The sequence below is a fragment of the Scaptodrosophila lebanonensis genome, unplaced genomic scaffold, assembly GCF_003285725.1.
Source record: "Scaptodrosophila lebanonensis strain 11010-0011.00,11010-0021.00 unplaced genomic scaffold, SlebRS2 tig00000043-arrow-pilon, whole genome shotgun sequence".
Classification (NCBI taxonomy): domain Eukaryota; kingdom Metazoa; phylum Arthropoda; class Insecta; order Diptera; family Drosophilidae; genus Scaptodrosophila; species Scaptodrosophila lebanonensis.
Window position 1 is genome coordinate 1,597,144 of NW_022060545.1, and position 25,083 is coordinate 1,622,226.

General features: G+C 37.6%; 1 protein-coding gene across 1 annotated transcript; it reads left to right on the top strand.

The window, feature by feature from the left end:
- The first annotated feature begins 348 nt into the window (after positions 1-348).
- On the top strand, positions 349-21,420 carry LOC115622563 (semaphorin-5A). The gene is made up of 11 exons (XM_030516533.1): positions 349-425; positions 1,397-1,548; positions 2,366-2,465; positions 15,771-15,978; positions 16,090-16,263; positions 16,325-16,468; positions 16,532-16,731; positions 17,500-19,265; positions 20,208-20,363; positions 20,437-20,627; positions 20,691-21,420. The coding sequence occupies exons 2-11, from the start codon at positions 1,398-1,400 to the stop codon at positions 20,904-20,906; spliced, it is 3,306 nt and encodes a 1,101-aa protein (XP_030372393.1). The 5' UTR covers positions 349-425; position 1,397; the 3' UTR covers positions 20,907-21,420.
- The last annotated feature ends 3,663 nt before the right edge of the window (positions 21,421-25,083 follow it).

Consider the following 25,083-nt stretch of genomic DNA (forward strand, 5'->3'; position numbering starts at 1 on the left):
TGTGCTCGGCTCTCTGCTTCTGTTTCTCAATTTTTCAGTTTGTTTTGACTCGCTGCGCGGTTAACTTCACTTTTGCGGGCATGCGCGCGTTGATTTCGGAACTGGTAAACGGTCTTTTATAGCCAGCGATCCGCCGACTTAACAAATTTTATATCATTCAAATAACATAAATATCGCCTTTCATTGAATGTGCACTAAAATTGTGTTTTGAAAAAAATAAAGAAAATGAATGCCTATTCAAGCGTTTCTATAAAAATGTGCTTTGTGAAATACTGTGAAGAAATTTTAATCTGATTATACTGGAAAGTGCTATATATTTTTAATACTTATTAAGCTCAAAGTACATGCTATACTTTTAAATCTACTTGTGCTATCATATGAATGGATTACCATAGAAAATAAGCACAAGACGTGATTATCAAAAAGTAAGTTTTCAATTTAATTGCAATTATAATAATTACACAAACTATTAAAAATAGCTTAAGGCATGATGAGCCAATTTGAATAATTTTCCATTTTAATATATTTTTAATGCATTTTTTGTACACACATATCATTAGAATATGCTGACACATCGAGTCATCTAAATCAAAAAAAAAAAAAAAAAATCGCATATTATATATTGTTTTATAATTATTTCAAGTGTGTATTTCAAATATTGTGCATCCGCATAAAAAGGAATTTTATAGCTAAATATGAATGTGGGGGTTATCGCTTTAATTTGAATTCAGCCGACTACAATATTTCACTTCCTAATAAAATGTTGTTGTTTTCGATTGTATTGAATCGACTGTACTAGCTTTCTTTTTCATGTTTTAATATTAATGAAACGAGAAACATTTATTTAATAAGAGAAAGATTTAGTTTTATCAATTTATAAGAAGCATTTTATGTATTATCTTTAGTTCATAAGGAACATCGATGAAAATTGTACAATAAGGATATTTCGATAACTGCTCATCTAAACAAAATGTATAGACACAGGAATTTGTTCTAAATTGATCATAAGTAATTTTTAAATTCTTTTCGATTTCTATATAAGAAATTATCGATCGAAATCAATCAGGGAGGATGATTGAATAAGTCAGTACAAAAAAGGTATTGAAACGGGATAGGTTGTAGTTGCTTCATATACATTGATGATTATAAAATTCATTTTTATTGTGTATTAGATAATAGAAAATATCGATTAAAATCGATCAATGAGGATAATTCAATATAAGTAAGTACCACTATATCATTGTACAGTGTACACAGAAAAAACGTATAGAAATAGCAAAGGTTGTAATTATTCTAAACTGCACATTAGCCTTATTTATTTATAATTTTATGCTGTGTTTTTTTTATATATACAAAAATTATCCACTAATTTTGAATTACTTTCTTTTATTTGCAGCATGTTTAGTTTAAATTTTGACAAAATGCAGCGCCAGCTGTGGCTTCTTTCACTATTATGTCTAACTCTATTCCGGCCCGAAATGTCTCGTGCGTCGCTGCAGTTGAACTCAGAGCTGCTGGAGAATGATTCGCGTTATATTTCATTTCAAGGTATGTGTGTGTTTTGAATTATCAAAATAGAGAAATAACTATTGAATACAATTACAAAACTGTGCCAATCGAAAGGCAATCAATCAAGAGGCACTTAAGCGCAACACACTTAAAAGTTGAACACTAAGTAGGTTGATGTCTGTCAGAATTCTGAGTAGAGTTTGCACTTCTTACGCAATATATGGGCATGACAACAATCGAGCTATAAATAACACCCACACTCCTCTTCTCGGCATCTTAGCTTGTGAGAGAATCTGAGAAGCGGACACTTTTATGACGCCCCTAAATCTGCAGCTTTTAATCAGAAAACGGTTCGTGTTTTTTGTTTAAATATTTGCCAGTTCTCTCGTAGTATTCTCGTTTTCTTTAAATATATATTTTTTTGTATTCGCATGGAATGCATCTTGAAGTACGCACCCAAGAAGCGAACTCAGCAAAACTTTTGTTGACTGTGGTTTTAACATTTTATAGGTTTTTTTTTTTACGTTAAGTTAATATTAAATTTCTGTTGAAGCTTAACCTGCCGATTTTTGTTTGTTTATTTTAATGCGAGTGGGGGTTTTACTTCAAGATGGCATATTTATGAGGTAATACGTAATGATCTTGAGAAATTGTTGTGAAAGATACATTGACTGCAAGAAATATTTTGCCCTGAGAAAGCTCATCACAATTGTTGAATTTTGAAAGTGAGACTATTTTAGTAGGCAAGGTCTGGAAAAAACATACATAAGTGTGAACATGTTCTTTGAGTCTTCTGCTTTCAGATCATAACATTTTAATAGCTTAATCATTTAAATATTTATTTTTTCTTTTATAGACTTGATGTCAACAGCCAAACGATTTTACGATCCCGATACGACTTGGTACTCAGAACTGCTTTTCGACGTAGCTAGGAATCAAGTTATTGTCGGTGCAAGGTAAGATTAATTAAAAATATGGTTAAGTATTATTTCCTGCCAACTGACTCAGTTCGTTTATAATTCACCAACTTATCAATAAGTAGTCATATATTCTGTTAACTTTTATGTGAACTTAGTCATGAAAATTCGAATCCATGAAAAGGAAAGTAAGAGTCGGGCAACACCAGACCGAATGAATTCATGAAAGATGCTATCGATATCAATATATTCTCTTCTCATGAACAATTCAAATTCATGTAAATGTTTGCACGCTGAAATTTGTGCTTGAATTAAGGAAATTTTATATAGCGTTGATAAATAAATTCAGCATCGGTTTTGGGCAATTAATCATAAATTTCTACAGTCAGTTCATGGGGTTTCACACAAAAACTGTTGATTTTACGATATTTGGGTCAGCATTTCAATTTCTGATAAGAAATGACGGACAAAACACCCCAAGTACGAGTTTTTCTTTTTCTGGCTATCACTCGAAATCATACAAAATATGATTGCGTTCAAAACAAACAACCCTCAAAAAATAAAAGAACAAAGAATAAACGATCTGAAGAGATGCAACAGTATTACAAAATTAAGTTGATAATGTTTTGGCGCGTATATGGCGCAAGTAGTAGCACCAAAGTGTAGATTATGGAATCGTTTTCAAAAATCAAAAGTGCAACATAAATAAGCAACTTGTTTCAAAACATCAACCCGATGTGTACTTATAAGCAAGCAAGAGCAACAGCGACTTTATCTGCAGAACCTGTGCGTAAATAAAGATAGCTGGTCATGAGCGAGAAATAACAAGATAGACTGATATGCTTAAGTGTAGCCAACTGTGGATACTCTTGCCCTTTTTTGGGTTTCTACAATTACTTCCAGGTACGATAAGATCTCACAAGCAGACACATGTTTTAACATTACATTTTCATATATTTCGAGCCTAATCGACTATTTAAATAAATATTTAAAGCTACTTCCAGGTATTTTAACATACATTCAGATACTTAAGAGATTCTTACGAGAGATTGATATAAAAAAAGACCAACTTTTAAGGGAAAATATAAAATCGTAGATCCAGCTAGTTCGGGATCTGAACTGACAATTTTAATATTTTGAAAAATAAAAATTTGCTTATGAGGGAATAAAAAAGAAAGGCGGATAGTTTGAAAGCTTAACCAATCAATACAGAGTCCTTAATACACTCATATAGTACAGTGAAAACTCTCTTGGCCGGACACTCATGGTGGGCTATTTTTGTCTGCCCAAGGAGAATACTTAAGGGAATACTTAAAAGCTTTATACACCGATCGAATGTTTTAAAAAAAGTGTCCGGATAAAAGAAGTGTCCATTAAGGGAGTTTTCAGTGTACGCGTAGTTACAAAATTTTACAAGCATTTATAAAGGGTATTATGAAAAAGTGGCTAATATGGAAAATGAAAAGACGTTTGCACTATCATTACTTGGGTCTTTTAAGCACCATATATGTAGGTTGGAAAATTGTAATATAAAAAGATATAATTTGTATTATGGAATTTATATAGATTAGTCAAAGAAAATGATAGAACCTATGAGTAACGACTCTCCACGGGTACGATGCATTCATTTACTCAAAACAGATGTACCCTCTTGTCAACTGGGCTTAGGGTATTTAAAGCAACGCCAGTCTTCAGGGAAAAAGTAAAAAAAACGTAATAATAAAAACGTAACGAAATAAAATTACAGCCAACAAATGGGTGCCCAGCTCTCGGATACAAAGATACAGAGATACTTTGCCTATTTGTTAAGCAATTTAATGGTGGTGCCGGTATATACACACATGTATGTATGTGTGTGTGTGTGTGTGTGTGTTTATATACTTTAGTTTGCTTTTCATTTGCGCATAGAACTTGACTTCAAGTTATCGTTGCGTCTGCATGAAAAACTGACACCTACGAGCAGCCAGAGCCGATAAGAAACATACCTTCATATGTACATACATACAAACATATGTACATATGTGTATGGATGTGTATGTACGTAGTTGGTTTTGTTGATAAACTCACCTATAACGACGTTAACCCATTGGCGCATCATGTGCGTGCTGGGTCCGTTGACGTGCTCGTTTTTCATATGCGTCGTTTCGTTGTCTCCAATCGCCGTCACACTTTTAGTTTTATTTTTCTTGTCTCTCTGATTATTGCTTTATTCACTTTTCCATTTTTTTTTCACACCTAAGAACGTACAGTCTTTGAATTATGGTCTTCTTGTGGCAGTTAAGATAATGATAAAGAATGATGAGATATGTTTATACTCGTATATTAAGCCATTTGCACGAAGGGCAAGCAATCGCATACATAGCAAGTAAATAAATATAAAGATAGTATGTAGGTAGGTAGGCAGTGGCTAGGTAGGCGTGCTTTATGCCGCATATAAAAAGTAGTTTATATATGTTTTCTTATTTCTTTTAAATAATAATAATACCCGTAGTGCGTATACGCCTTGAAGTTTGTTTCGCCTACACAATAAGCTTTGATAAGTCGACGATAGAGTGTGTGGGTCTTCTGATTAATTAACCCACATACTGTTATTAAATATAATCTATCTATTAGTTTACTTGTACGGTATCGTTCGTCAATGCAACCAGTTTCGAACTGGACTGGTGTCTGACATTCTTGAAAACAGACTGCACTTCTGTTTGAAAAGGCATTCGAAGCAGCAATCTAATGCTAAGAAATGAGATTGTTAAGTACTAAATACTATGTATCGTATTACTTTTGTCTAAGTATAGATATTTATAGCTATTTTAAAATTTTACGCAGTTGTGAACTGATAACTCGTTTATTGACTTCAGAAGAAAGAGGGAAATTTTTAATAAATCTTCCTGCTAATATCTAAGTTTTTGTCTCAAATTTCTCACTTTTAAGCGCTTCACAATTTTTGTATCACTTTGAATTCCCACAAGTGTTATCCTTAACTGTGGGAAAGGGTTGAAAATAGTACTTGCACGAACTTCTAATTAGGGATAATTGTTTTTCCGGCAATACTGTGTCTTTTTTCATGGGAACCCAGTCGCAGTAATTATACTTATTCCGATTAGTTTTAACGCGTTTCCTTTTTTGTGGCGTTTGAAGACCCGCAACTGCTCTACAAGATCGGCGTTCGCTTTCAGGTTGGCCTCAAGGCGACCCTCACATGGCATCGTCAAACCACAAAACCCAAAACCCAAACCCCAATCACCAAACCCAAGCCTTCTAATCGCACACCGCAACTTTATTGCGGCTAGTACTCGTATGTGTGTGATTTTCCATTCGACGACTACGCTCGTAATATAATTTTTATGCTTTTGTGGCGTGTAATTGTAGATTTGCTGGCATGGTTGCATCGCCGTCGATTCGTCAACGCTCGTCTCCAACTTCAATTCCCAGCTACGACTAAAGCCATGGACAAGGCAATGCTCCTTGTCAGGCACACTTGACACGATTGCGGGCTCGGATTACGAATGCCGCGTACAATTTCCTTTCATATTGCAACGCTCCTCTGTCTCTGCTCAAGTATTTGGGTCCCCATAGCGTCAGACTTGTGAGTCCGTCTGTCCATCTGTCGGTCCACTGGTCCGTCGCGTAATTTTCTGTAATGAGCAAGCAATGAGCTCGAAATCCGATATGGACTAATGTGCACTTTTATTTTTGTTTTGTTTCCCTCTAAAGAGCAGCCACCTTATTTATTTATTTTTTTTTTTTTTTTGGCAGTTTAATATTTAAGCGCTGCTGTTGTGGTTGTGGCTCAAATGGTGCATGTAAATGACAAGTTGGGAAGCATTTGAAATGTTTAAACATATGGGCGGTTATACATATGTATAAATACGTAATTAAATATATAAACATGCACTTGTATAGGAGAAATTGAAACGGCTGCGACTTATATGCTCAAAAAACATTTTATGGTTCGATTTTGGCAACGAATTTATATTTGTATTTTGGGCGTTTCTTTTGTTAGTCAAGAGACTTTTTATACATTATATGAGGTTTTAAAAATAATACCTGCTTAATTTTGGAGAAAATAAAAACAAGCCTAAAAAGCTTACACTTTATTTTGCTTTTTTTTTAGTAGTGGACCGATCTAATGAGATTCCTTCCTTAAAAAAAATAAATTAAAAAATAAAAAACAAGCCTCAAACATTTATACTTACCTTTTTTTTTAGTACATAGTAGACCAAAGGATTTTCCTTCCTTTAAAAAAAAAAACAAAAAACAAGCCTATAAAATGAATACTTTATTTTACTTTTTTTTAGTAGTGGACCGAAGGATTTTCCTTTCTGTTTTGATGATTAAGGATTTTCCTTTCTTTTTTTAACATATGTACCCCATCAAGATGCTATCCGATTTGGTCGTAATTTTTTTCAATGTTATGGAACCTCAATTTATTTTCATCCATTATATGAAGTGAGAAATATTCAATCAGGCCACTTAAGTAATTCCCATGTGATTCAATTGAAGAGAGAAAACATAAAAGCAAGCCAAAAAGTTAACTAAACATCATGTAGTTTTTGAAATTGATCAATGAAAACAATTGACGCAATATAGCTAATATTAAATAGTTATAAAAGTTATTTTCAGTGTCAATATCAGCTAACCAATTTTTGTTTATTAATAATGGCTTTTTAGGACTTTGTTTCTTGCCTCACTCAGTGTGCAATTTTATTTGATGGTCGTTGTACTAAAAAGAACTTTTTTATTCACACATTTCCCCAAAAGGTTTTCATGGCCATTTCATTTGCATTATTCGTATCAGATTTAATTTGACAAAAAACGTCTTTCAAAATTAGAAAACAACATAAGTAATTATTTTGAAGCGAAATTTATGACAATACGCTTAAATTGCGTTTATTCGTTTTTAATTTAGCAGAAATATTGTCCTTTTCCACTTTGCGGGTTGAATTTTGCAATTTTTATTTAAAAGCGTACCTGAGCTTAGTTTCTCAGCCGAGATTGTGATGAATTGAATTAGAAGGCTCAATTAAAGTAACAAAAAGTGCTGAAATATGCTTAAAAAAAGTATAAAGACATATTTACATTATAATTTAAAGGGTTATAGATATTAAATCTATTATATTTCATTTTATGTTAGAGTATTTTTGCAATGCCAATATAAAGTTCTCGAGACTTCCATTAACTAACCAAATAAGTGGTGTTATTACAACTGAATTTCATTCCACCAAATCGGGTCATAACTTACCTCCATATGTCTATTTTGGTTAAACAAATGATGTAGAATTATCATTAACATTAAATGTTAAATAAACAATTAAGCTCACACGGAACTGTCGAATGCGATTGTCCAAAATGCATTTCTACAACCTGTAAACTGTGGCTGACAGCCACTAAGACCGGCAGTCAACTGTTCAGCTACCGAACGTATGAAAATTGAAATCAAAATTAATCAAACCATGTTTGCCACCCAGTGCCGAGCCACTGGAAGCGGTGGTTAAGCCAACTGAGTGGTGCACGAATGTGTGAGTGAATTACGAGGAGGAGGGGAATGAGGCAAAGGGGCAGGGCAGCTGCCAAACGTTTTGCATATTTTGAGCACAGCACCAACAACAACAACAACAACAACAAAAACATTAGAAAAACCAAAATTGTGGAGCTTACGAGTTAACTGACACAAAGATTTCGAGCGCAGAAGGCAAAGAATGCGGCAATGGCGTAGGCAGTGGAGCAAAAATCTGCAGCAATTTTACAAGAGATTAGTGCGGTGCAGGCCGGCGACGGCAATTTTAATTACAGTAGACCCCACCACCTGTTCCCCCGTTGCCCCTGCCCCAAAACAGGCAACCATTTGAATTGAAACAGCCGCAGAAATGGTCGGCAATTGCCGCGGGCAGCCGCCAAACAGGCGCTAGACAAACGCCCACGCGCGTCGGCTCTGGAGGCAGTTGAGGCAGCCAAAGCCATCGAGATCTGTGGCAGGGGGATGAGGGAGGGTGAAAGGTGGACAGCGCTGAGACAGCGCCACAAATTTAATAGTTCGACGCGGTCTCGACTTGCCATGCTTTCTGGCATCGCGCGCTTACAAAAGGCCTTTTTGTTATCTTGTCGCAGTTGTCGCTCAAAACCTGCCTTTGCGCAAGGTGTGCGAATTTTATATTTATAAACAAATGTCTGTATATAGGTGTGTGTGTGTATGTGTGTGAAAAATACAAAAAAAAAAAAAAGAAAAACATAAATTATACAAAAACTCACTTGCTTGCGACGGCCACGCGCCGAGGCCGCATATGGGTCATGGAACATGCGCATGCGGCTCACACTTTTCTCAAGCCAATTTTTGTTGCACTCTTTGTCAAACAGATTGTAGTTAAGCCTAAGTATATGTATAAATTGTATTGGGATTGGGTTAACAGTCCCCAAAGAGCAGATAAATGAGTGCCATAATTAATTAAACTTACTGATATAAAGTTATTTAGCTGCTCAATCAAATAATCAATAAAGCAGAGGGGCTTTAATCCAAGCAGTTTACATTTGAATTAGGCAAGCAGTTCCTTTTGACTATTGTGACCTCTCTCTTTTATAACATTCTATCAATTCATCTTTAATAATTCGGAATGCGAAAGATAAAAATGATATAAATAATATACAATTGGCCAACAACAGATTTCAGTTTCTGTTTTCTATAAACTATCCCACAAATGGCCAGATGAAAACTGAACAGTATTTGAACATCGTTTTTCGTTTTCTCAATATTGTTTTAATTCTAACTTCAACTCTAAATGAACGGTGATCGTCGGTTCGGCTAAAAATGTATTATCTTGAACCGTGTCAGAGGTTGGTGTCAAGAAGTTGTCTTTTGTTTTAATTAAATTTGCACCGGATTTTTACCAACATGTCTGTTCTTCTTCATTTCCAAATTACAAGCCGCTTTATTAAAAAGTGTTTACATATAATAAGTGTGTACATAATCAATAATTTAATTCAACTAAAAAACTACTAAGTTCGTTTTAGCAGAATATACAAATTTTCTGCTACATCTTCATAATAGCAATACTATACTTAGAATTGTATTGTAGTTGTATGAAAATTTTAATAATTGAAAGTACTATATTTCTTTTAGCATTATGTATTTTGTGTTAGGAATTTTTTTAAATTATGCGATTTGAGGTGAAACTATGGTCGTGTTTAATTAATACTGAGCAAGTATCTTTTTAATCCAGCAATTCGACTTCTGTGGCAATATACAAAATTAGAGCTATATTTTAAATGCGTTGATCATCTTAGCACACTGGTTTTGTTGGGGTATTGGATAAATCGTCTTCCCCATTAAATCTTGAACAGTGCCAGTATTGCAAAAATACTTACAACTTTGCTATTTAGCTATAATTTATTATACTTAGCTGCAGCTATTTAGATTGTCTTCAGCACATGATGGCTTTAATGTCTAAGACGTAGTAAGTTTTTATAAATTGAATTGCAATCCTCAATACTTCGCATTGTAAGTCTACCACAAGACACTTTTTATCTGGTCTAAGGACTGGAATTAAAATCTTATGCATTTATTGGCAAAGCCACCAATAAATCCTTTGGCCGACCACTTGTGCGACGTTTATTGTAAGATAAGGTATAAAAGCTCTTTAAATAACGACTTCTAAGCACCTTCAAAGCCAATTGCAAGCACTTACACTAAGAGAAAAAACTAATATTCAAATACTTTGGATGCACGAAAAGGGATGATGATCAATGTTGTTGAACAAAACTGCAGATATTGAGCAGAAGCTGAAAATGTACTTGTATATATGCTTTCAATCTTTCGAAAATTGTTTTAAGTGAACGGCAAATATTTTTACGAGTGTGTCATGCCATGTAAATCAACCATGACTCTTGTTCGACGCAATCCCTTTGCAAGTAGTGGCAGTGGCAGTGGCAGATAAGTTAAGTGCCTGGTCGCAGCCTCATAGCCGGCCGGGCGTTAAAAAATTCACCGGAAACCTATGAAACGAGTACAGTATGTGCACATCTTGTAACGCCTCGGGACCCATTTGCTATATAGTCGTATTTATGCATGTGAAAATGACGTGACAAAAGTCGCGTAGCACCCAATGTAGAAAAATGCAGATGCGGCAGAAAAGGCGCGAGAGGCGCAAAGTAAATGGCAAAATTTGTCATGATGGCGTAAAAATCGCGCCCAGACTTAACGGCTGCAAAAATTAATTACTGCTGATTGTGCACAGTGGTTGTTGTTGTTGTTGTTATTGTTGTGGCAGTGACTTGCCAAGTGTCGCACTGTGATTACAATTTATGTACATATTTGCTTTCGCGAACGGAAAATTGAAAAAAAAATCCCAAGAAATAACAAAATACATACATATATATCAGCTGTTTTTCTTACACTCTTTACTACAAAAGATAAAGGCAGTGTTAAAAAAATATTCCGCATGCGTAAAAATGTGTAGAGTAAATAACGAAAATAAATAATAAAAAAAAATACATAATTCAATGCGGGCGCTCAACGTTGCGTATGCGCAATATTTGAGTGTCCAATAGATTATTTCATAGTGATGGGCTCGTGAAAATGTTGATATAGATGCATAGTTATGACCATAATATATATGAGTAAATCATTTTCCAATTCAATAATGCGCTAATGTTTCTTGTGAATTGAAAGGCATTTTCTCTAAATTCATAATGCATTGAATGAAGCTATTGAGCTTAAGCTTCACTATTATTTGATAATCAAAACTCGTTTTTATAGTACAAATTAAAAAAATGAAATTTGAAATATATAAAATCATAATATATAAAGCGGAACTTGTTGTTCTGATTAGATTTTGCTATTACCAGTTTTTACGACTTCAAAAACTCTAAAATAAAAACTAGTCTAGCAGAAAATTTAATTTTTGGGCGGAAACAGTAGCTCCCGTTCAGCTGTTAATTAATGTTTTATGGCTTTCTTCGTTGTTTTGAATTTCCGTGATCGTTCAGCAGTGAGTTAACAAAATGCCAATTACTTTAATAATATAAAAGCTATTTATGTGATTCTTTTCAATTGTAGGTCGATCTAATAAAATAAGAAAACGGTAGTGAAAATTTGATTTAGTTTGTAAGCTTGTTGTCACTATCATCAAACGTGTAGCTAACAAGTCCTTTCCAGAGTTAATCAATGCTACTAAGATAGCTTAAGAACTTTTAAAAAGAATTATAGTTAAATGAAATGGTTATACATTACTCTTAGTTGTAAAAAATAGATTTGTGTGTCAGTGTTAAATTCATATATTTTGATTCTATCAAGTGAAGCTTGCACTAACAATTATAACTCATCAGAAAATGTCTTTTGAAGAAGTACCGCAAAGCGGCAATCCAAATCTGTTATATAAAGGCTTTCATAAACACCTCACGCACACATATTTAGCATTTTTCTACAGCTTAATAGACTTTGACGTTGATGCGCGTAGCCCGTAGCTGTCAGAAAAGAAAAAATACGCCGATAATGAATTAAACAAAATGCGTGGACAGGCTGAGAATATTTCAATGAAACTGGAACCCGTAAATGGAGTTTTTAAATAACAAAACAGAATCTAAGAGGTCGCTGCTGTCAAAACAGCAAAAAACAGAAAAGCAACAACAACAAAATACTTGTAGAAAATAAAACAAGACATAGAATGGTCGATTGGAGTGTTGAGCTTAGCGCCAAAACTCTATTCACGAGTTCAACGCCACACGCCGCTTCACGTCCCTTCTGCTCCCCCTTCTCCATCGGAAAGTGTAAAACATGCGATAAGCAACGGCCTTGCCAATTAGCATTGGAGGCCACGCCTCCAGCCTCTCTCAGTTGTTGTTGTTGTTGTTGTTGCCTTTCAAAGCGCTTCAAATGTGATTTTTTCGTTCCACTATGCGCTGCCAATTTGGGTCTAGAGGTGTGAAAAGTCGATAAACAGACACTTGTTGCTCTGCAAACATTGCCTCTCCCTCTCTCTCTCTATCTCTGGTATCTCTCTTTATAGCTGCAAATATACACATGCTATTTATGTATGTACATACATGCATATATCTGCATTGTCAGTTGTACAATTTGTATTTCTCATTACTTACCTGAGCTCCATATCGGTCCGCTATCTTTTCGCAACTCGTCATTTGTTTGCCTTCCGCTGCGCGTGCGTGCAAATATTAAAATTGATGCGAGGCCCCCTTAATTGCGGACATGGCTTTCTTTCTGCTCTACCTGTGCGCCTAAATTTTAGACATGCCTAAAATACTATCGACAGCTCTGTGCGGAGCTTAATGCCGCGGCACGTAATTGCCCGATATGAGTGTTTCTGAACATGCACACAAAAATAATGTGTCTCTTTCGCAGGTGGTGTTGTGTGTGGGTATAACATTCTTTTTCTTTTTTTTTTTAGTTCCATTTGAGCGTGCGGCAAAACATTGAATTGTTCTTTGAAGCTTTTGGAATTTCACGGTTTTGTTGTGATAAACAATTTTGTGGTATTATTTTTATAGAAACACTTTAAGTCATGTTCAACAACGTGTACCTTTATTCATTTACATATTTTTAGTTTATTTTGTTAATTGATGAAGTGCACATAGACATAGTTGTACATATATGTCTACTGCCTATGTAGAGTACACCTACATAATTCTGTATTAACACGGTCTTTTTTTTTACACCGTTTTAATATAACACACTTTGAAAATTAAAATTTTTTTATATGATTGCATGACTTTATTCCATTTAGCACAATTCAAAATAACATTTGATCAATGTTTTTTTTACACGGTTTTTTACACGACTTTTTCTAGATCCATCCTCCGTGTAAAAACAGAATTAGGTGTATATTCAATAAAAACATTTAGGAACTTTTCCTGTTCGATTCGAGGATTCCAGCATGACTTTTTGATACGCTATGAATTAAGTATGATGCATGAAACTAGCAGCAGTCTTTGATGACTCAGTTCCCCCTTTAACCCATTTGGAGGGCCTGTTGGTGAGCGGCGAGTTTCATTTAACAATTATGTTATTCTTTCAGATACCTTTGCTTATGAACTTAGACTTAGACTCAACAACATAGTCGCATAGTGATAAGATATATTTTTCAAGGGACTAGTCCCGACAGCTAACACTTAAAAGTGTTTCAATATAATATATTATTTTAAAAGTAACGGCATACATAAAGTTTAATTCAAATTTGTAAATATGCTTTAATGTGTGATTTAAAGCGTAAATGGTTTAAAAAGCCTTTATTTAAGTAAAGACAGCGAGATGAGGAACTAAAATTGAAATAATTCAAGTTTTTCCATATTTTGGAGGTCAGATATCTAAGACTTTTTCTTTTATTTCTTAAGTTGTTTAAAAGTTTGATATACAATTTTTAACATACATTTTAATGCAACCCACTTGAATAATATACTATGTATAAAGTTTTTCCATATTTTGGATGCATTTTTTTTTGCACGTCAGATATCTATGACTTTTCCTTTTGTTTCTTAGGTTATTTAAAGATTTTTTTTAATATTTCTGAAAAGTTTGATATTAAATTATTAACATACTATATTATTCAAGCGGGTAGCATTAAAATGTATGTATAAAAGAAAATCGTTGTGCTTTTCTGTTACCAATTTTATACAAATATTGTGTTTCGATTTCCTAAAGAAACTCAAATAAATGTATAGTTCATTTGCTTACAATGTTTTGAGGAAATTCCAGTCTTAAAAAAAAACCTATTTTATCGGCCTTTAATGGTCGATCTAGGAGTTTTTAAAGTTGTTAAAAACTTTTTTGCAAACTGTTCTCTTTTAACATTTCCAATTAATCCCCCTAAGCCCTTGGACTTTTAATCTCCAATCTATATTTGTTTTTTAATGACAATTTCATAATTATAACAATTGAGCTTGAAGTTCCGCGCGCGCATTATTATTGTTTTTTTCCCCCCTGGTTCTCTAATAATTTGCAATTTGAAAACTTAAATCGTCTGTAACCGAAAAAGCTAAACCTGCCAACGCTAAACACAAACTGTCAACACACCTTGCGGCGCGTGCGTCATGGTCGGAGTCGGGGCCGGGGTCGGGGTAGGTGCAGGGGCATGCACCTCAAGTCGTTGACAGCTGCTTTTGGCTCACACTCACACACACACGCACACACAGAAGTTGAGAAGGGCGCTCCGTTTGCAGGCGATTTTTGCCAATGTTGGCGTATTTATTACCTCATCACGTACCGCAGAACTCGCACACGCAGCGCCTGAGACGCCAGAGGGGCGCTCAGGTTACTCGGACTGCCACGCGCCATCATCGACATCAGCAACAACAACAAGGGAAGCAGCTGCTGCAGCTGCATAGGCATGACTGATTGATATTGGGCGAGCGTCGTGTGGCTCGAGTCAGTGGTTGTGGTCCGTTGATCCAGCATTGCGCGGCCGTTGCCCAACTTTTTAACTATTTTTCTAAGCTGCTAAACAGCGTCAACTGACCGTTGGCTGTGGGTTTGTCGTTGCCGCCTGTTAGGCGGCGGTCGGCTTGGCGTCGCGGCTCTCTGGCGACGTCTAGATCACATTCTTACCAGCCCCATGGCATTCTTAATTGTTGTCCATGTCCAGTTCGATCTCGTTTGTCTTTTTACAGATGTAGCCATTTATCTAACGCTCTGTACGCACCTCGCATTCGCACTTGATCTATTGATCTTCGTATTCGATTCGCTAATGAGAATGGCACAGTGGTGCAGCAACAATGTGGCGCTAATGAGTATATTTACAAATGGCGCCCAATATGGGGCCAAAAATGGTCTTATTGCTTGAATAATCAACAATTAATAAAGAGGCGCCCAATATGGGGCCCAAAAATGGTGTCATAGCTGGATTAATCAACAATTAATAAAGAGGCGCCCAATGTGGGGCCCAAAAATGGTGTCATAACTTGATTAATCAACAATTAATAAAGAGGCGCCCAATGTGGGGCCCAAATCGAGTATATTCAATGAAAATTTGTAGCCAGAAAAGGTGAGAAGTTTGTATTTACTCTGATAAGCGGTAAACGTCTACATTCAAACAATTGCCAAGGCACTAACTGGTGAGCTTTAACGACCACTGTGCCTGCATCAGTACCTGTTTGCCTTGTAGTTCAATGCACTAGCCGTTTGGCAAACAATTTATGAGCTGCGGCTGCTGTAGTAGTGTCCAACCAGTTGGCAAGCAGCTAGGCGGAATTATGACGATTGACTGTGGGCTTTGGCCTGTGGTCTGTGATCCGCCATCGATTGCCTGTGGCTGTGGTGGTGGCTGTGTGCTTATTTGTAAACAATTGTGGGCAGTCTGTTACCATTCCCGACTACATATTTCTTGCATTTTATCGACCCACTTGCAGAGACACACTGTACCGCATGTCCTTCGATTTAAAGCCGCTGGAGCGGGCCAACTGGGAGGCAACGCCGGAGCAGATTGCCATGTGCCTGGTGAAAGGCCAGTCGGAGCGTTTGTGTCGCAACTATGTGCGCGTACTCCACAGCTATGGTGAGAACCAATTGTACGTGTGTGGGACGAACGCCTTTCAGCCAAGTTGTTCGTGGCGCCAGGTGAGTTGGCTGAGCGATGTGAAGGTTGTAACCAACGTGTTGTGAACTAACTTTGGCGCCACCGCTTGTCGTGGTCGCTGCTGTTTTTATTATTTTATTGTCGTTGTGCAGATGGAAAATCTAAATGTGAGCCACTACGATGAGGGTGTGGTCAAGTGTCCGTTTCATCCGCAAGCAAACAGCACCAGCCTCCTATTGGCCAACGGCAACTTGTTTGTGGGAACAGCCACTGATTTCTCAGGCAGCGATGCGGCCATAATGCGCACGGAAGTGCAGGCACAAAATGTAAGTGTCCTCATATATTTAATTTCTATTCAAACTTATTACAATAACATTTTTTTTGCAGTCGGAACGGAGTCGTTTCTTGCGCACGAAGCAGTACAATAATCATTGGCTGAATGGGGCACAGTTTGTGGGCAGCTTTGAGGCGGGAAATTTTGTCTACTTTCTGCTTCGCGAATCGGCAGCCGAGCACATGAGCTGTGGAAAGGTAAGGGGGTGTACTCTAAGGCCCCACTTAGCCGTTATATCTGTATATGTCTTTCCATTTTAGGCTATGTACTCGAGAATAGCACGAGTGTGCAAGAACGACGCAGGCGGGGACCAGTTTCTGCGCGATAATTGGACCTCGTTCTTGAAGGCACGTCTCAATTGCTCGTTGCCCGGGGAATACCCCTATTACTTTGACGAAATACAGGGCATGAGCTATGCGGAGGCAGAACAAGTGCTTTACGCGACATTTACAACAACAGGGTAGGTCAACGAATCACAAATGCAAAAATGATAAAAATGTCAATAAGATATTAACTGGAAAAAAGAATTGAATTTGAAGACTGAAGAAAAAGGCGTAATAGAAGGAAAGAATAGACACTAGCATTGAAGGTTTCAGAAGATTCACTTCACGTAAATTAACAGCACTTTTCTTTAATTATGCAAATTATTTATTGAACAAAGAATTGAAAAGATTTGAAAACAGAAGAAAAAGGAGGATAGAATAGACACTAAGATTAAATATTTCAGAAGATTCGCCTCACGTAAATTTACAGTTGAGCAAAAGAGAGAAGAACTTTATTTCATTTGTATTGACAAAAATTTACTTTTTCTTTAATTATGCAACTTATTTATAAAAGAAAGAATTGAATTTGAAGACTGAAGGAAAAGGCCTAATAGAATAAAAGAATAGACACTAAGATTAAATATTTCAGAAGATTCGCCTCACGCAAATTTACAGTTGAGCAAAAGAGAGAAGAACTTTATTTCATTTGTATTGACAAAACTTTACTTTTTCTTTAATTATGCAACTTATTTATAAAAGAAAGAATTGAATTTGAAGACTGGTGAAAAAGATAATAGAACGAACTAAGAATAGTTTCGTGAGGGACTGATGATTTCTAATTTATAAATTCCTTTGCTCTTCATTTATTTAAACCCAAAATCGTTTAGTCTTAAGTGTCAGACTCAGTCTAGTAGGATAGCAAGAATTTACTCTTATTTATATTTATTTCGTTGCTATTCCAACAGAAACAGCATTTATGGATCTGCTGTCTGCGCCTTCAATCTAAGCGCGATTAATGCAGCCTTCGATGGACCGTTTAGACATCAGGAGCATGCGGATGCAGTCTGGAAAACCGTAAACACGCCACGTCGTAGTCAATTCCAGTGCGTCGCCAGCTCTACTAGCTCCAATGTGCGCTATGGGCACCTCCTGGAGAGCTCTCGTTATCAGCTGATGGATCAGGCAGTGCAACCCATTGGCTCCCGCCCCCTGTACCACTCCAAGCTGGAGCGTTTCAAGCAGATTGCATTGGACGTGCTGCACACGAAGACGGAGAAGCTGCATGTGTTGTATGTGGCGAGCAGCCAGAACCACATCAAGAAGTTGTCCGTGAAGTATGCAGCGAATTATGAGCATGCCCAGACGTGTCTGGTGGAGCTGTGGCAAGCGGATGACACGGGAATGAGCACATTGCTGAACATGGCTTATCTCAAGTTTAGCGATTCACTGTACCTCGGCACAGATCTGGCACTGACTCGCATACCCGCGGAACGCTGCAGTCGACACATGTCGCAGACGAGCTGCATCAATGCCATGGATCCGTATTGCGGCTGGAACGAGCTGGTGGAGCGTTGCACGCCCCAGCTGCTGGATCCGCAGCTGCATAAGTACTGGAAACAGGCGGCGGTGCTGACCTGTCCGGTGCACGACATTATCGATGGCGGCTGGTCCTCGTGGTCAGAGTGGTCGGTATGTCAGCAGGCTGGCTCGGAGGACACGAACTGTTTGTGCCGGCGGCGTAGTTGCAACAATCCGCAACCACAGCGTGGCGGACGGAACTGCGAAGGCATTAGCATGCAGGTGAGCAACTGCACCGTGCATGGCAATTGGACGGAGTGGTCGGACTGGTCCCCCTGCACCCAAACGTGCGGCATTGCGGTGAAGACCCGCTCCCGCACCTGTGGCAACCCCAGACCGGCTCACGGTGGACGCATCTGTGTGGGCTCTGCGCAATCGCAAATGTACTGCAGCCACTTACCGCCTTGTCCGATGCCCAAGGCTCCTGCCGTCGATGGCGGCTGGGGACCCTGGGGCGAGTGGAGCGAATGCAGTGCTCAGTGTGGCGGCGGCTTTCGCATGCGTCGACGTGAATGCAACGATCCGATCCCACACAATGGGGGACAGGATTGTCCTGGCTGCTCCCTCGACTACGAGGATTGCAATATGCAGAGCTGCACGGAAGTGCGCAAGCTTAGTGCCTGGACGCCCTGGATGGTGCAGTGGAACGAGGGCGAAAATATGACTGAAACGGGTGGCCATGTCGAGAAACGCTATCGCTATGCTTGTCGAGCTACCAGTGGCGACGCCAGCTCTGTAAGAATAGGCCTCGCCAAGGAGGAGACACGCAACTGCCGTGCGGATGGCAGCTGTCAACGACATGCCGAGCACGATAATCAGGAAACGGCGGAACCCAGCTCCGAATGGGGGCCCTGCAGCGTGAGTTGCGGCGGTGGAGTCCAGCAGCGACTGCACGAGGGCAAGCATCGCGGACGTCATTCGCAGAGTCGCGCCTGTAATCTGCAGCCCTGCAGCTCCGATTCGGACAGCAATAGCCTGAGTAACGAGCTGCTCGGCACTCACGAATGGAGCTGCTGGTCCGAGTGGTCCCCCTGTTCGGTCACGTGTGGCATTGGTCTGAAACGTCGCACGCGCAAATGCTTGGGCGGACATGAGCGCCTGTGCCAGGGACGCGCCCTAGACGAGGAGAAGTGCGAGAGGGCGCCATGCGAAGGTGAGTTTGGAAAAGTCTTTAACGCCAAATTGGCATACTTATATTTAATAAGCTAAGAAGTCAAGTCACTCAAAGTCAGTGTTTTGAATGCTATGAATGCGAACAAGAGAGAACGCTACTGTCGAGCGAGCCCGACAGTGTAATACCCTGTACCCAGATATTCTTGCTTCAATAACTTTTCTAAGAATTGAACGATTTGTATGAAATATGAATCAAAAGTAGATAACTATCTATTAATTACATGTGTGCAAAGTTTAATTTATGTAGATTTGAAAATGTGCACAGTATTGGCAAAATTCTGTAGCGGGGGGGGGGGGGGGGGGGGGGGGTGGGGAGGGAAAATCAAAAAAATTAAATAAACTCGTATTGACTAGGGACTAGGAGCGTCTACATACCAAGTTTGGTTAATGTGCGCTCAAGCGTTTCTGAAAACCGGGCGTTCATACAGACAGACGTATGGACAGACGGACGGACATGTCTAGATCTATTTCTCTCATCATGCTGATCAATAAAAAATTTACTTTAGGGGGTCGGAGATGCTTCCCTCTGCCTGTTACATACGGGTACAAGGTATAATAAACAAAGTGTAATTAAAAAATCTTTGCTTAAATTGAGATCGGTAGATGTATATTTAAAGATAATGAGGGTCCAGTTCGCTTTCCTACGAGTATCGTAAATTATTTGTAACTTATAGTTAATATTTATTTTGTTAAATAATATATTATGCAAAATTCAATTCAAATACAACTAATCTATTTTATTTAGTTCTTAAGAGGAAGATTTAGGATCTTCCTTTGAGGCAACTAATTATAAATATTTCAAAGTAACCTGAAAAAACGTTTGGGAACTTTAATTTAGAAACGCGATTGCTCTTAATATTTAAAAAAAAAAAACAATGTACATCAGTGAAAAACAGTTACTAATCTTATTTCTTCCCTGCAGACTTTCTTGGCTGGAGCTCTTGGAGCGAGTGGTCTTCCTGCAGCAGCGATGGCATACGACTCCGTCATCGTAACTGCCTCATCGAGCAGCCCACTTCGCTGGAATGCCGCGGCGCCGAATACGAGAAAACCGCCTGTGTGCCCGGCGAGTGTCAGAGTAAGTTGTTGCTCTTGTTGTTCGTCCTTTTTGGGCTCAGCTCCAATATTCATCGATTCATTTGCAATTTCAGAGCTACACACCGCATCAACCGTTGCATTACCCATAACGATTATGGCTGGGATTGTGCTATGCTTCTTAACATTTTATCTGACACGTCGTCGCTATATGCTGTCCAATATAGAGGCGCTGAACAAGACGACGACAACAACAGCGAGCTTCGATTCGTATCCGAATCAGTATTCCAGCTTGCCGACCAAGGATGTGAGTACAGAACTCTTCGGAGTGAACTGAAGCATCAACTATATAGTATTCTTTATATTGCAGTACTACGATGCACGACCTAAGCGGCAGTCGAGCTTCCGCATGCCCGCCAAGAACAGCAATGTGGGCGGTGGCGGCACCCTCAACCGCAACAACATGAACCACAACAACACACCCAAGGTGCTGGCCAAAACCTACAATGATTGCGAGACGGGCACATTGAAGCGCAACTCGGCGCTCAATAATTGCCGCAGCAATATCGACGATGAGAAGTTCTAGATCGTAGGACTGATCGTTCATTCAGTGCCATGTTTGCCTTCTGTAGTCTATAGATTGTTTACAACGACCACAACAACACCAACAACATCAACAACATCAACAACAACAACAACAACGACAACACATTTTGCAGAAGCACTGCAAGAAGTTCCTTTTCTCACTCATATTGAGTGGCTTAGCCCTTAGTTAATATTATTAGTTTTAGCTAGCCCTAACTGGTTAATATATACGCAATTGTTAGGTTTAGAGACAATGATCTGAATTCAGCATCAATCAGATATCGAGACTGAAGCATATATTTATAAAAATGTGTCCAATCTTATGCCGCCATGTTGGGAGAAATGTAAGAAAGTCTGTTTCAATTTTCTTTTTCTCTTATTTATCGATTCGTGTATTTTGTAAAGTTAATTTAATGTATGTATATACACAATAGCTTGTTAAATTTAGTGCTTAAATAAAAAAAATATGATAGGGTATATTTTATTAAAAATATACCAACAGTTTTACTAACAAATCGTTAGCTTTCATTTCGCTGATAACAAAGGGTATTCAATTATTTGTATTTAATTTAATAAGGCAGATTTTTTAAATTTTGCGAATACTTTTTACACAAAATAAAATATTTAAACAAACAGATTGATTAATGAATCACGCATATTAGATTTTTAGAGCTCTTCTGAGTGTCTTTAAGAAAAAGAGAAAAATGTTTGATCGATTTTGATAAAATTGTTCGAGTTATGTGTTGTTCTCTTCACAGTTTCTCAGATAATGGGTCTAGGAATTGCTTGTTTCCACTCCATGTGTATCGCTTGCAACAGGAACTGTTTGGTTAGATCATCTTAAAAGCCGAATATCGTAAATTTTAGGGTAACTCTTAGCTTAACAGGTGCAAGTCTCAGTTTCGTCGAAAAGTCTGAAGTGTGAATTACAACAAAGTTTTTTTTTTTTTTAAAAAAGAAAAAAAGGCCCACGCAGCAAATAATATTTGCAAGCCCAAGGAATCGCGAAATAATATTGGGCTGATTAGGCCCATAAGCGTATTGGAGGGTTCTTTAAGCAGAAGTGCATCTCAAACCCATCGCATTAAATAAATAAAAAAAAAATATCACTCAAGTTTTGCATTTTTTGTTCAATGCAGCTGATCGATCTGAATGGAACTCAGTACTCTAACATACGCGAAGCAGCTACCAGCGCCGTCGAATCTACGCTGCTAAGTTTTACTCGCGTTTAAATTATTGACTTAATTAGTTGCCGGAAAGATGTTAAATGAAGCTAGAAATTGTTGTTCTCGGCGGTAAAACGCTAATTTTAGTTGCTAAAATCCAAATAATGGCCATTCAGCATTGTAATAAAGCCATAGGCTCTTTTTTTAAGCTCATCACTAAGTTTTAAGAGAGCACATGGCAGAATTTTAATAATTCTTTTAAATCTTTGCTCTCGAATTCCAGAGAGGAAAAAACCGTTTCTTCGAATAGTCAAGAAGAAGAGCGGGAGAGTTTTTTTTTATATGTTTGAGTGTTTTCTTACGAGTGAGTTTTTTTTAATTATAGTGAAGGAAAAACAAGAACGAACTTTTTATTTGTGTCTACATACTAGATGGTTGGATTTTATTCCCATCACGGGCACCTATAATTTTCCAGATGCGGTCACATCGGGAAATAACTTTCTACGATGGATAACGCCAAGTAAGTCTTTTCGCAAATCTTTTCTTATTATTTTGTGTATTTTGTGCACTATTACAAAAAAAAAAAGCTTAACTAAAGAGGTAAGACTCACAAAGTTTAGTTCAATACGAAGCTCACTTGCTTCAAGTCAATTTTTATATCATTTTTTTAAATTACTGCCATTTTATTTGCATTGCCAAAAGCTTTCTAATTTGAAAGTAAATCTAAAGAAAGTACATTTTATTTCATTTGATTCCTCGTTTATAAATTATTTACGAAATTTTTATATTTTATTTTTTGTTCAAGCCCATAATATTTTATTTATATTTTTTAAGCATTTATACGCGTTTAATTTAAATTTTTTTTATTATGCATACATACATAGGTCACACTTTTAATTCTTTGTTGTTATGAAGTTAATGCTTTTTGCTATGTTAGTCATGCCGCACTTGTAGGCCTCCCTGAAATTTTAGGGGTCATTCTATTACTACATTATTCATTATTGGTAAGGAATGACCTTGGTAGGGAGGGCAGTTTACCTCATTAACACGTGAGGATCGAAGTTTATTTATGTTTGTTTTCCCTCTTCCTTTTATTTGTGTTAATATTCCATAGAGTTATGCCTTTCTTTCATAATCCACGGGTTACACGCTTTTTCCTGCACTGCCAATCATGACTTTATAAAGGAACATACTTTTAGAAGCTATTTTTATATCCAAAAACACGCTCTATTTTTGCCTCTGTAAGGTCTAAAATACATGTTCGAAGCCTTTTTATACAAACCAAAGGGGCTGTAAATGAAAATGATGAAATTATCAAATAATGTTGCATACTATTCTGGGCAAAATGTATCAATAAGAAGTCTTCCAAAAAGTATGCTACAAATATTGTTCAATATTGTAAAATGGCAGCTTTGGTATATATTTTTTTATTTTGTTTATCTTTAACGGCCGACTTCTTGGTCCTTGTAAAAATTCATTTAAAAAAGATATTTATAAAAATTTCAAGTCCACAAATAGAAGTTGAATTATTATTAAGTACTACTATGAAAGAGTGCTAGTGACATAACTAGACTTTTTTGCTATAATAACGTCAAGGATAAAAATGAATTGAAACCATGATTTCGTTAGTGAATCCTACATTGATTCGTCGTAGGGCTGTTTGATAATTTTTAGGTTTTTAAATATGTTTTTAAGTGGTACAAATTGAAGGACTACCATGAAAGTAATGCAGTAAATTATTCATCACCATAAATGTACATATATAAAAAACAATAATAAGAATGTTGGCTTTTTATAGCTCAGACACGGGGCTGGTTCAGATTATTAAAATCAGAAGATATTATGATGGAAGCGCCAGACATGTTGAAAAAACACTTGAATGATGTAGAAAACTGTTTAATTAGGAAGATACTTGAAGGCTTAGACACAACCTAAGATGATTACAACTTTTCTCACCTACTTAATGGGCGCCATGAATACTCGGATAAAGGAGCAATACCCAAATCTTGTTACAATTCAGTGCTGGCGCCCCTCAAATTTATGTGCTTTCCCACAATAATTTATCATTAGTTCAAGTAGCAATTGGAGGGACTCTGATAGCAGCAACAACGGCAGCAAGGGAAACAATTGAAAAACCCCCTTACACAGCAAAAAAAAAAGAAGAAGAAAAAAGAACAACTAATAATCTCAGGCAATGAGAATGAAAAATGTTGTGGGGAAAGTGGCGCGGGACTGCCGCTTAGTCTTCCACTCGGCTGGCCGATCAGTCAAAAGGTGTCACAAATCATTCACCCCTCAAACACCCACAGTGGCAGCAAAGGTGACAGTGGAAATGAAATTAATGCGGCAGAAGAAAAATACACAGAAATTGAAATCGAAACAGTTGCTTGGAAAAATCAAAGAACTAAAACGCATACGCCAAGCCAAGCAATATATCGCTTGTACTTCCAGTGAAGTAGAACAGAAACAGCAACAGCAACAACAGCAAGAGCAAGAGCAACAGCAGCTGTAACACAATCCGTGTGCATCCACGAGATACCGAGATACTATGCGTAAGATGCACACGCAAAGGTGAACAAACTCTGTTGCGCATGCGCTACTGCCGCTGGCGTTCCTTAGAAGTTATCCTGTAGTTGCTGTCGTCAAATTTCAAAACATGAAAAATTAGTGCATTTCCGTCATAGATACTTGTGCTTAGATGCTGTATCTGCTGTATCTGTATCTCTGGGGTTGAATGACCCAAAAGACCAATAAGAGCTGATCCTGTCCCCCGGCCGCAGACTTGTTGGCGTTTCTTTGCGACCGATGTGTACAGTCGCAGTGGTCCGGCAATTGACAATTTCGCCACACTTTCGTTTCGACTCCTAATGATGCACTCCATCCAACCCATTTGCGGCCATATGGGCCATAAAATCGTCCATTAATTGCCCATCGGCAAGGCATCAAAGCCGTCTCGTTCGATGATGACTCGCTACTTAAAATTTAGTAATTGCTTGCAATAAAATTTTTATA